At 49.8% G+C, this 13,934-nt stretch overlaps 1 protein-coding gene across 1 annotated transcript in view; it reads right to left on the bottom strand.

Moving 5' to 3' along the window:
* LOC123770247 (uncharacterized) overlaps positions 1 to 13,934 on the bottom strand; it is a 206,576-nt gene that overhangs the window by 19,332 nt on the left and 173,310 nt on the right. The window contains 5 exon segments of the mRNA XM_069339627.1: positions 2,202 to 2,361; positions 3,000 to 3,256; positions 6,317 to 6,675; positions 7,895 to 8,084; positions 8,267 to 8,453. Coding sequence (XP_069195728.1) covers positions 2,202 to 2,361; positions 3,000 to 3,256; positions 6,317 to 6,675; positions 7,895 to 8,084; positions 8,267 to 8,453 — 1,153 coding nt within the window.

Here is a 13,934-nt window from a genome sequence, read left to right as displayed (position 1 = left end):
CGGGACGCACCTTGCATGAGCCAACATGCAGGGTGTGACGTCATCGCTCATATTGTTGGCTCATTTACGTTATTGGTAAGTACAATGACATTTTTATTATTTTTTTCTCGCGGTCAGGGAACACAAATTAACCCCTTAACTGCGTTGCCTCCAAATGTGACACCCCCGCAGTGCGCAGGAAATAAATTCTCTGGAAAAAATTCTTTTTTCTTTTTGAAGTGTCAAAAACCCTTCCCTCAGTATGGGTATGCAAAAAAAAAGTCGAAATTGTACTTACTTTGGCTGCTATGGGGTCCGGAAGTTGGGGCGTGACGTCATCATTCCCCGTGCGCCCGTGCCGTAAGCTCTCGGGGGCGGTGGGGCGCTCGGGGCGGGGCGCGCGAGTTGCCGCGAATATATTTTCGTTCATTTTTTGCGCACCTTTCCAAATACATTTTCATTGTTTTTATGTGCCAATCCAATGTATAATGAACACGTACACTATAATATCGCAGTACAACATCCGTACTGTCCGTAGACACTGTGTTACGTGCATGAAACTTGTGTACACATATGCAGCACATATTTACTATGTATCATGCTAATTTGTGTATATATACAATCTATTTACACACTATACACTGTCACACACTATATACATTCACCATCAACACATTCAGAACACCGCGTAGCAGCTGCTTCGTATGGGCCAATAGCAGCTGCCTCGTATGGGCCAATAGCAGCTGCCGCGTATGGGATAATAGCAGCTGCCTCGTATGGGCCAATAGCAGCTGCCTCGTATGGGCCAATAGCAGCTGCCTCGTATGGGCCAATAGCAGCTGCCGTGTATGGGCCAATAGCAGCTGCCGCGTATGGGCCAATAGCAGCTGCCGCGTATGGGCCAATAGCAGCTGCCGCGTATGGGCCAATAGCAGCTGCCGCGTATGGGCCAATAGCAGCTGCCTCGTATGGGCCAATAGCAGCTGCCTCGTATGGGCCAATAGCAGCTGCCTCGTATGTGCCAATAGCAGCTGCCTCGTATGGGCCATGAACACATTCAGAACACCTTGAGTGAGAGCAGCCACACCCAGCCAGTCTCCCTCACTCCAACATCTTACTCGCCAACATTGCTCCTCCCACCATATTGCTATAGTTCTTATTACACATGTTCTATATACCTATCTACATGTTTTATTTACCAGAACTATGCAAGTAAGCCGGTATTGTGTCCAAACAGTACAGTGGCCACCATACACTGCATGAAAAATCACACAGCAGACGACGCTACGATTACGTCACCTCCCTCACCAAAATAGCTCCTCTCAACATTCTCCTGTTGCTGTTCTTACACTATATACACACACTATATATACCCATGTACATATGTGTTGCCCATAGTGAACCACTAAGCTAGTATGGTGAGCAAAACAAGAGTGGCAGCCACACACACACAATTGAGGCTACCTCAATTCTCGCCCTCCCTCCCTCATCAAAATTCCTCCTTCCACAATACTACGCACAACGCTAATTATAACCACATTCCTGCTATTATCACAATCCTGGTCACTAATTCCTGTAAATGAATAATTGACCACACGTTTATTTTGAAAAAGAACCTAAGAAATCATTTGAAGATTCCTAGATGAACGAAATAATGCTCTGGTGCTGTGGCTAGCGCTGTGAACATCGTGAACAGCATTGAATCACTGATATTTGAACATTGTACCCAGTCATTATCACACTCAGGCTCTAATATAACACTAAATAATACAATTTATATATATATTTTGACATTATTAGGCGATGCTGTGGTCACATGCTGAACAGCAGTGCTGTGCGCTCATGCTGCGAGCGCCAGCCTTGGTTGCTCACACACTACTGAGGCTCCCACACCCGGGAATGTGGACCACGATTTTTTTTAAAGATGGCGTCTGTTTACAAGAGCCCTGAGGAAGCTGATGTGAACCCCATGTAGCCGCGGGAGTTTTGAATGGAACGTGAAAAATACAAATACCCGGAGGCGCGTTGCGCAAACCAGACGTGAGCCTGCAGGCGCGTTGCGCAGTTTAAGGGTTAACAGGTTAATACGAAAAAAAAAAAAAATGGATTTTTTTTATGCGCCTGTGAGTGATAAAGGCCAAAAAGCCCTTAGCAGCTTGGGGGTTAATAAATGTAACCAAAGCCGCCAAAGATTGAGGAAAGATGTACACGTTCGTAAGTACTTGCGTACTGCTTTGTGAATCTAGCCTCAGGTATCCTACAGCAGTTCCTGTCAAGAACAGTACGGCTGCTAATGTTGTGAAGCACCTCGTGAAGCAGTGCCCGCAGTGTGGACATCCCCAGGAGAGTCAGAGCAATTGTGACACCATCTTCTCCAACGACCTGTGTAAGACAATCAACATCTCCCAGATAATGTCTAGTCCTTTTTATTGTACTTCTCCTGACTGCAATGGTTCTAACTCCTCAATCTTTTCCGACATCAGGAAAGATCTTCCTATCTACAAGCCAAATTCAAATAAGCGTGCTCCTCTCAACCTTCCCAGCTTTCAGCTTCAATTTACCAGCCTTCAGCTAAAATATCTTAAGACAAACTCACATTCCACTTCATCTGAACGGCTAAAACCATTATCTTGTACTAATTCCATTCTCGCCTCACCAGGTGTTAGGAAACCCTTAGTCTTCCATGTCAACGCTGGCAACACTGGCATTAGGAACGCCATGACACCACAGCGAGATGGGATCGTGCCATTCAATTGCTACAGTTATAATGAGCTACACAATATCCTACCCAGCATGCAACACAACAAACCATGCAATCTACAAGGTTACAATCTCATCAACATCTCTTCAGACCACAATCCCTTTCAGTCCATGCAGCAGGCTCAGTTCTCCAACAACCCATACTTAGCTGGGTCCTGCAATACCACATCATCATCTCATATCACAATCTCCTTCGGTTCCTGCAGCAGGCCCAATTCTCCAACTAGCGCTTGCTTCGCTGGGCCTTGCACCTGCCAAACCATCTCCTCAACATCTCCTCGGACCACCATTCCCTTCGACCCATTCAGCCGGCTCAGTTCTTTAACCAATTCGTACTTCACTGAGCCCTGTAGTACTACATCAACATTTTCTCCAATCACCATCCTTTTCAGTTCTTGCAGCCTACCCAGTTCTCCAACCAGCGCTTGCTTTGCTGGGCCTTGTACCTGCAGAACTACAATTTCAACATCTTCATCAAAGGCTCGGACAACGTCGTCACAGATGCATTCTCCTGAGTCTACGAGGTGGAACCTCCCACTTCAACTCTCCACTCTGCAGCAGCATCACAGGTGATAGGAACAGGCTTTGGGGAGGGAGCTGTTACGGTAATCCCCTGCCTAGCAGTGGGCCTGCCTGTTCCTTCGCCGCATGTTCACTGTACCGCCTATTCACCAACGTATCTGCATGTTTCAACAACAAAGACAACAACAATACGTGCTCAAACATATCAGTGTCTAGACAGACCCCCCCCTCTCCACCCTCCAGTATCCAGTATCCAAGACACCAGCGCACCTGCTGTCTCAGCAGGGGACTAGACGCCACTCGCTAACGACCATTCCCCTACCAGCCGATAGTTACTTACAGAATTCGCACGATCTCTGATGTCATGGCCCATATAAAATTGCTTGCCAGCGTACAGCTCACCAGATTACTCTTCGAGTGCTCTAAGCTGTAAGGTCTACTCCAGCTCCCAGGGTGATGGTAGACGCTTCCAGTTTTTGTATAAAGAATTATTTGCACCCTTGATATTAACGTAAAATTTCACTTGTATACACAGTATTTCTCTTTTTGATCTTGTGTAAAGCCAAGTGTCTAAGGGTTTTGTTTTTCATTAATTATTTATTATTTTGTTTGTTATTAACCCTTAAATGGCGCATGGCTATATACTGATTGACACCCACAGGCGCAAAAAAAAAAAAAAAAAAAAATTCTTCCTAACCTGTTAGTGTTCCCTGATCACGGGAAAAATAAAAAAAAAAATAAATTGTACTTACCGGCGATGTAATTGAGCCGATAATATGAATGATGACGTCACAGTTTGCATGTTCGCTCATGCACGGTGCGTTCCGGAGGCGTCGCGCGCGGTCTTCAAGCTGCCACAGTTGCCACGAATATATTTTCGCGGCATTATTTACAGTGTTTACGCATGTATTCTTTACAATATTAGTCACTAATTATGTTGCACGTAATGTCACTTGACAGTTATTGTCAATATATGTTGCACACATCGAGTATAAACATGCGCACACAAACGTTTTCCATTATGGCATTATATTATGTACAGTAATCACAATGTTCATTATTTTATATGGACACACTAGCACGCACTATGTACAGGTTTTTGCACTATTATTGCACATTTAGAAGTCTTGGAGTGTGTGGTAGTCGTTGAAGCAGTCGACAGCACACAATACAACTCCACACCCTTCACACCATGTTTGCACCATTTTACGTTTTTGCTCTCTTCGTTTTGTTGTTTTACATACTAGGCATGCACGTTGGCCTATTGCACGCTTTCCACCTGCTGGCAAATTCTTTAGTCTGTGTTGCTGAAAGGCATCCATGTGAGCGAGCCTGGGTGTTGCATCATGCTGCAACACTGGGTTCATGATTGGTCTTTGTATGCCAGGGACTTCTTAACCAAACTTTGCTAATAACTGTGTTGCAAGTGTAAAAGCAAATGTACGGAACACAGGTTTACGTCCAGTTTTCACCAGGTACAAATTATAGCAGTTCAACATGCTCATGTCAACAAGATGGAAAAACACTTTTTTCGTCCACCTCAATGTTTTCCGCACACACTCGATAGTGCCAATCATCATGTCAGCCTTATCAATCAAACGCATGTTGATGTTGTAGTCAAGAACACAATCTGGCTTATATACTGGTTATCTTGTTACACGGTGCACCTTGCCACTGTTCAACATTGTACCATCATGAACGGTTGTCAGCAGGTTCACTTCTCTCGTCTTTCCACCGTACTGAGAGAATGTCATCACATTTCCGTACCTGGCACTCACCAACTGCAAGTCCACCGACAAACACTGGCATTTCCCTTCTTCGTGGCTTTACTGTGCCAACCAACCCGGTTCTATTTTCAATCAAGAACTTAGCTAGCAATGGACTTGTATAGTAATTATCTGTGTATAGGATGTGGCCCTTGTTCATCCATGGTGCCATCAGTGACTTCACCACACTACCCGAGAATCCATGCTCGTCGTTACCGGGAATGTCTACATCGCTAGCTGAATACAGAATCATGTGTAACACCTATCCTGTTTCACAGTCACACAGTACAAAGAATTTCAAGCCAAATCTGTTTCGTTTTGAGGGAATATACTGTTTGAATGAAACACGTCTTTTGAATAGTATAAGGGATTCGTCAATCACCAGCTTCTGTGCTGGTAGTAAAAATCTCTGAATTTTCCAATCACCTCATTCATATAGTGCCTCACTCGCCAAAGTCTATCCTCCTCAGTCCGGTCCTCATTAGTTGCCAAATGCACACACCTGAGGAGTATCTGAAATCTGTCTCTGGACATATATTTCCCAAAGAAAGGTGTTGGAATAGTCAGATCTTTGCTCCAGTAATCTGTGATAGCGTGTTTGACACAGTGTTTCATCAACATACATATTGCAAAAAACACATACATTTCACCTATATTGGTGTCTTTCCAACGTTGCAAGCGTGAAAATTCTGATATATCTTTTCTAATGAGATGAGCCGCATGAAAGTTCGTTTGGTGTACAATATATTCCATGAGCGGCTCATTATATATAGAATGCGGTAAATAATCACATTCACTCATATCATCACCATTATCAGGGAAAAGATCTGTAATCCCAACGTCTTTATCCTCAAAGGCAGGAATTCGGGGAATAAAACCAGCACCATCACTCCACACTAGTACACCTGGTGTCCTGCGAGACGCAGGGGACGCAACAGGGGACGCAACAGGGGACGCAGCAGAGGCACTACGGCGAGGAAGCGATGCACCCCGTGGACCAGGAGCTGAAGCCCGTCAACGCACAGTACGGCCGCTACCTGCACGTGAGGTAGAGGCACGTGCACGTGAGGTAGAGGCACGTGCACGTGAGGTAGAGGCATGTGCACGTGAGGTAGAGGCACGTGAACATGAGGCTCTTGGTGCCACATGTTGTTCCATGCGGTGGCGCTTGGCTGGGCGAGACGCTGCTGACGCGACAAATTCTCGCCCAGTAACACCACTGGTACTGGCACCAGGCTCGGTAACACTATGTTCTGATTCCACTTCACTAAAACCAGAAAAAGAGTCACCTTCCTCTGACTCGTCATCGAAAGTATCCTGAGACTCTAAATAATCACAGGAACTGTGTGGCCGAGGGAATATTGGGGTAGACGCTGGCCGAGGCGGCATGGGTGAGGGTATAGGCCTCGCCATGGGAGGCGGCTGTATCTCATATTCACTGTCCGTGCTATCAACATTGGTCAATTGGGTGTAGTCTTTATCAATATCAGAGTCATCAAAGTCACTTTCCTCACCATCGGAAAATAATTCACTGGTTATTTGCTCTTGGGCGAGTGATTGCGTGGGGCGTGCCCGAGAAGCGTTCGGCCGTGCGCTCGACATGGTGGCTGCTGGGTAACTGAGGCCTTCCAAGCGATGGTAGCGTGAGCTGGATTTTTTTTCAAAATGGCGGCTGTTTACTATAGCCCCTGGGCAGCGTATGGGGACCCCCTCTACCCCGCGGGCCTTTCAAATCGTGCTCGGTATGCCCGCGCATCATATGATGCGATGCGCAATTTACTGCAAGTCGGGCAAAGCATCATATGATGCGATGCGCAATTGAAGGGTTAAAGTCAATTTTGTTATATTAAATGTTTGAAGTTTTTATTCTCTGGTTTTTACCTGCAACTCTCACACAGTAGAGGTCATAAGCAGTTTTTTCTTTGTTTTACTTTTTTTTTATTAATGTGCGATTGGCACAAGACTTGCCTGAATAGAATACGAACCCCCATTTTGACCAGTTAAACCAAAAGACATCTACCACTAGGGCCTCGGTGACAGGGAACGGCACCATAGAAAGAGGAAAATACCGAGACCATGCCGACATAACGAGGTTGATGTCTGGGTGCCAGAATGTCTGGCTATATCACAGAAAGCAGGTGGCATCCATGGTCCATTCCATACAGACAGGAACGAACCTGGACAGACCATTGGCCAAGATGTTCGCAATACTTTCTGGGTGCCTTTTATGGTAGTGGTGTCATAATAAATCAATAAATGGCACTACTCCCTGTGCCTCTGTGAAGGGGCACAGGGAGGTAGAAGGTAGGTCATATAGGCTCTTGGTTCCTGGTAGGCCATATAAAACTACGAGGTTGACTCAACCTAGTAGTTGGCACATTAACAGTGACAGCTTCAGACAGCCATAAGGGGCTCTCCCCAGAAACAGGACACTGGAGCCAGAGTGACAGAGAGGGCATCACACACTACTATCATTAGCAAAAACCTAAGGGTGGAGCAGCCAGCTGACCATGGCTGCCTCCCTCATTCCCCCAACAAGGGGAGATGATGGGATGAACGAGCTAGCGCTAGTATCATGAACTTTCATTCTTTTTGTTCTTTTCTTTTGGCAGTTTGAAGGGTGCAGTTTCGTTTCTAACTAGCAGTTACACACATTTCTGGTTGCCTTTTTTGGTGAGTGGCAGACAAGAATAAATTCATAAAATTTTTATGATACGTGCCACTGCACCCAGCATCTCTCTAGGGGGAGGGGGGGACCAGGGTCTGGCTTGTGGTTCCTGATAGGCCTCAGAGAACTCCGAACTGAGGGCATCTAGTAGTTTGGCATTGTATCAGCAAAGTAGCTTGAAGGAACCACAAGGGGCTACCCCCAGAAATGTAGGTTTGATTTATATTGCTGTACACTGCTTGTATAATGTAATGATTTGAAGATGTTAAGAGTAATAATATACTTTCCGATTCTAAATCCATGGATGGAAGTTGGATAGCAGAGAATGATGATAATATATAAAATAATGCTGGGTACTGAGAAGATAGACAAAGAAGGATCATTGTAATCTGAAATGAGCAGAAAATGTGGTCACACACAAATTACTGAAATAGAGAAACTGGAGAAATACAGTCACATATAAATATTGAATAATAATGGCAGATGTACAGAACAAACTTCCAGAGGAAATGGTGTCTACCCAAGAACTCAGAGCAGTTTAAATCTAAATATACAGTAACAAAAATCTTACCTTCAATGATAGAAGACTCACTGTCCTCAATTGATGCATGATGATCATCAATATGAGGCAATAAAAAAGCTGGTTGACCATCAATAGTAATTTGATAGGCTGATGGAGGAGGGTGCGAGGACGATCTAATAGAAGAGGCACGGATGGCTGATTTACTCCTACTTGATGGTTGTAGAACACTTGATTTCTGGAATTATAAAAAACCATCATTGAATGTAATGAAACGCCATTTTCTGGGTGAGTCCCGGAGGCTTCCCGGAGCTATCCATGGCTGATATGGATACCCTAACTATTTTGCATCAGTTGATGTGGGTGGAGTTCTAGGCCTACCGGGGACCACGAGCCAGAACTTGGCCCCCTCAGAGAGGCATGGGGAGCAATGGCCCATAGAAATGCACATGTGATTTGGAGCATTTTATATCAGCCATCGACCGGGACAGGCACCCAGAAAGGTAAGCGCCACAAAACAAACCCCTATTCTGGTTAACAACAAAAATCGACAAACGAGTGGACAGAACTCCCCCAGGTAAACGAACTAACAAGCATGATGTCACACGAGCCGCGCCGCATGTCTGTGCAGCTCCCACCTCCCCGGGAGGGGGAAGGGGGGAGCCCCAGACCCCCGCGCTGGCGATCCCCGCCCCAGTTCTGAGGCTGGATATAAAAACCTCGAAAAAACCCACCGACCAGAGGGCGGGAGGGTACCGGGGAGCCTCCGGGACTCACCCAGAAAATGGCGTTTCATTACATTCAACGCTGGTTTTCTGGGGGGAAAGCCCCTACGGCTCACCGGAGCTACTTCACCAAAGACTACCTAAGAAAACAAGGGGACATACCCGGGAGGCGGTCGGTGAACCACTCCTCAACACAAAGTCGAGACAACAACCCAAGGACCCCTCCGGAAAGCAGCAGGCACATCATTCGCCAGAAAAAAGGGAGAATGGCCGCAGACGAAGAAACCTATGACCACAACCATAGGAGCCAAAAACCACTGCGCCTGAGAAGAGCAAGAATCTTGAGGTTATCTTGAGATGATTTCGGGGCTTTTAGTGTCCCCGCGGCCCGGTCCTCGACCAGGCCTCCACCCCCAGGAAGCAGCCCGTGACAGCTGACTAACACCCAGGTACCTATTTTACTGCTAGGTAACAGGGGCATAGGGTGAAAGAAACTCTGCCCATTGTTTCTCGCCGGCGCCTGGGATCGAACCCAGGACCACAGGATCACAAGTCCCGCGTGCTGTCCGCTCGGCCGACCGGCTCCCCCAGTCTGAAGCTCTGAAGCTCTGCCACACGACCCCCAGAGGCCAATACCAACATAAAAAGAAAGCCGAGGCAAAGCAAACCTGACCCCAAGGAGCCACAACCACCAAGGAGAAGAAAAACAGGAGAGCACCCTGTCCAAAGACCAGGACGACACAGGCAGTGCATAAGCAGGCCGGAGGTGAAACAACGCACGATACAGCCTGCGAAACGGCACAGAAGGAATATCGATACCGAAAGCTAGCAGCAGAAACCAAGGTGCCAGACCCAGGAATGGCCCCAAGCGCCTCTACATCCTCTGCAAGCCAATCCTATGACAGCCCCAGGAGGGAAAAGAAAAACGCAGAACCAAAACGAAAATGCCACAAGCGTGCAAGTCCACCGCCACAAGTGCAGCTGACAGAGAAGGAACCCGCCTAAGGAGCCACCCCGCACCAACAACCCGCAGAAGGGCAGGAGCGAAAAGACACATCAGAGGAGCAAAATCGCCCCCGGGAAAACGAGTAGCACCGAGACAGCGCGAAGAGAAGAGAATAGCACAAAAGAACAAGAAGGCCAAACACCCAGAAGCTGCCGGGAAGAGGACCCACAAGCCCTAGAAAGGACCGGAGGGAAGCTCAACCGAATGACGATAGACGTACCAGAAAACGGGAAGGAGCAAAACCGTCCCGAACCTTCGAGAACAAAAAGAAGCAGACACAAAGGACGAAGGCACAAAAACCCTGTCGCACCCGAGACCAAAAGTCATGCAGAAACCCCAAGAAGAGGGGGACATGACGGAGAAGGCCCGTCCCAGAGAAAAGGGGCGAAAACTGTAGAAAAGCACCCACCGACAGGATGGAAACAACGGGTACAATGGACAAGGAAACCGAGCCCAGGGAGGGGCAGACGCCCACAAAGCACATGCGGAGAGGGGGAACGGAAAAACCCCTCACCACAAAACTGCAAGCCCCGCCCAGAGGGGTAGAAACACCCCGGCGGGGACCAACGGGGCCTGAGGCCCCTCACGTTAGCCCCACCCCAGCCCCGGGAACCCACCCTGGAGGCCCCGGGGCCGAGCTGTCCCTTCAAAGCCCCAGCGTCAAGAAAAACCCCGGGGCAGCCGTGAAAAACACGAAGGAAGGGAGCCCACTAAGCTCTGGAACTTAAACCGAAACCGGAGGATAGGCGAGGGGCGAGACGAAGACCCCAAGCACATCCCCAGGCATCACAATGAGGCGAGGACAAGACAGATATTCCAAGGAACATGGAAAAACCAGGCCCGGCACAGCAAGACCAGCAAGGAAGGAGAGCCCCAGAGGGAGCACGGAAGGGCTGAACAACGCCACAACCATCCCTAACACGCAGCTGCAGTACCAAAACCGCAGCAAAATGTCACCACACTCCCCGAGGAAGCGACAGAGAAGATAGATAAATCGTACACGAGTGGCACACAAGGGGACACAGGCGGAAACCAAGCACCCAATTGAGCCACAGGGACAGTAGAAGAAACGTGTGCAGTGTAACAGGCAAACAAAGGAACACATTAGGCAGCCCAACATGGGCTGACCCCATACACAGCCCCAAGAGCAGAGACGAGAGCGCCCAAGAAGCACAGTATCCGCCCGACAGGCAAACGACAGGGGAGAGGCGGAACCAAAGAGCCAGAACCCAACCTGCAAGCACAAGGAGGCAAACACAAAACCTCCGACACAGGAAAACGTACTACCAAACAGCCCACTGTGGAACAAGGTGGAGGCGGGGCCCCGAACTCAAGCAAGGTTAGACAAGCATAGGAGAGGGGCAAGAAGAGTACAGGCAGGAGCCGCCTCGGAAGGGCCAAGAGGCCACCCGCAGACACCCGTGAACCGAGGAAGGAATCAGGGAGAGAACAAGAGCTGCCCAGTATGGGCTAATAGCCCTGCAATAGGCACCTCGGGTGATACGGTCCACGTTCTCAAGTATGTATGTACACCCATTCCTACTCCCAAAAACAAAAACAGCGTCAGGACGAAGGAGACGCGAAACGGCACCAACTCACCTGCAGAACATAGGCGCTGAAGGGCCATGACGCAAGCTTTCGAGTCCGTATCCGCCGGAGGCGGCCAGGGCGCCCATGCTGGAGAGGAGGGGAACAGCGAAGGAGGCTCCCCACCCTAGAACGCAGGGAAAAACCTCGTGACTTCCCCACAGAGGCACCCCAGAACACCCCCAAAGCAACGGGGCACGGATTGGATTAAGGAAAGAGCGAGAGGAGAAGCCTTCCCCCCCGAGAGAAAATGGATGCAGAACACGTGTGCACACCGCCTGGAACCAAAACAAACTCCCATGGCGCATGCGCAGGACACGAAAGTAGCCCAACCAGGCGAGAAGTAGCCCAACCAGGCGAGAAGTAGCCCAACCAGGCGAGAAGTAGCCCAACCAGGCGAGAAGTAGCCCAACCAGGCGAGAAGTAGCCCAACCAGGCGAGAAGTAGCCCAACCAGGCGAGAAGTAGCCCAACCAGGCGAGAAGTAGCCCAACCAGGCGAGAAGTAGCCCAACCGGCTACAAGGAGCCCAACAAGGCGAGAAGTAGCCCAACCGGCGACAAGCAGCCCAACTGGAGACAGTAGCCCAAACTGCTACAAGGATCCCAAATGGCTACAATGAGCCCAACCTGTCCAGAACAGAAGGAACCAGTATGGAGGCAAACTCCGGGACACGCAGGAGGTAAGCCGCAAAGGCCAACCGCACCGCAGGCGAAGAGATGCGGTTAGCCGAAAACCTCCGGAAGACGGAACCAAAGAAACCACAAGGACATGGAACCGAACCCGGGGAGGAGCAGAACCCAAGCCCAAATCGTACGCAGAGGGGGGAAAGAAAACCCCACTCCTCGCAACAGTAAGCCCCGCTCAGAAGGACGGAAATCCAGGCGGGCCGCAATGGAGCCCAAGGCCCCCAAGGCCGCTCCTCCCCAACCCCAGGAGCCTCTACACCAGGCCCCGGGGCTGAGTCGACCTCCAAAGCCCCGGCCCCACAAGAAAAAGCCGGGGCAGCCGAGAGAGCTGAAAGAGAAGGGGCCCACTGGTCAGACCCCGGAGCATCGGCCGGAGGAACAGACTCGAATGCCTCCGCAGCTACCCCGGATGGGGCAACCCCCGAAACTGCCCAAGTCTCAGAACCTCTAACCCCGCCCCGACCTCGAAGGCTGCAGATGTGTAGGGGGCGGAAGCAGGAGGGGGAAAAACAAGGGGAGCGTGGAAGAACCAAGGCCGAAGCGACCAAAACCCCCAAGTCTGGGTCCCTACACAAGCGGGGCAGCATCGGGGCGTCCGGGGAAGCGACAAACCCGAGCGCATTGCAACATCCTACCCTGCAACACACGAGCTGCCAGCACCCACGGGAATTCATCAGCAGACTGGGCGAATGGAGTCACGAACAAGCAACAAAGCTCGCAGGACTCGGGGTCGAATGTGTCACCGACCCAACAGGCAGCATGACGGAGACATAAACAAGGAGAGTCACCCTGAGACAAAGGGACAGAGCAACCCTCAACTCGCACAAAGCGAGAGGGGACGCAAGGGTCTCCACTATCAGACCCGAGAGCCCCTGTGGGGTTTCCCAGGGCCCCTAGACTGGGTCTGCTAAGGGTTATCCCAGGCAGGGCACTGCTAACTGGTGCCCCAAACTACCAAGCAAACTGCAAAAGCTGAACCCACGGGACGTGTCCACTCGCGAGGGCGAAGCAGGGGGTGCCACCACACAAACGAACTTAATATAAGGGGGGAGGGGGGAACACAAGGCAGACCCCCCTACCAGGCAAAAACAAATATAAAAGAAAAACCACACAAGTGGACAACGTACCCAGAGGGAACAGAGCCGGCCGCTGTCATAGGTGAAAACTAGCTACGCAGTACCCTGTGCCCCACCAGTGCTATAACTACCACTTACCCCCAAGGTAAACAAGGGAGTAAAACCCCCAAACCCTCGGGGCGGCCAAACGCCAAGCAGTGAAAAGCCAACAGAGGTAGACCTAAGGCGACTTGTGGAAGGCAACCCCCAAGCCCCAAGGGCAGTACTTACAGGGCACTCAGGGAAGGTGACCCTAAGCACATGCAGCCCGAGAACCTGAGAATACTACTCCCAGCTCACACGACCACCGTAATAGCAGCACTGGAAACAAGTCACAGCACTGAGACAAGACCGGAGCTGGAGCCACACGACCGTGCATTATCCCATCAGCCGAGGATCTGAGGCGGGGATCGCCAGCGCAGGGGTCTGGGGCTCCCCCTTCCCCCTCCCGGGGAGGGGGGAGCTGTGCAGACATGCGGCGCGGCTCGTGTGACGTCATGCTTGTTAGTTCGTTTTCCTGGGGGAGTTCTGTCCACTCGTTTGTCGATTTTTGTTGTTAACCAGAATAGGGGTTTGTTTTGTGGCGCTTACCTTTATGG

The sequence above is a fragment of the Procambarus clarkii genome, chromosome 42, assembly GCF_040958095.1.
Source record: "Procambarus clarkii isolate CNS0578487 chromosome 42, FALCON_Pclarkii_2.0, whole genome shotgun sequence".
Lineage (NCBI taxonomy): Eukaryota > Metazoa > Arthropoda > Malacostraca > Decapoda > Cambaridae > Procambarus > Procambarus clarkii.
This window is presented reverse-complemented; position numbering and strand designations above follow the sequence as displayed.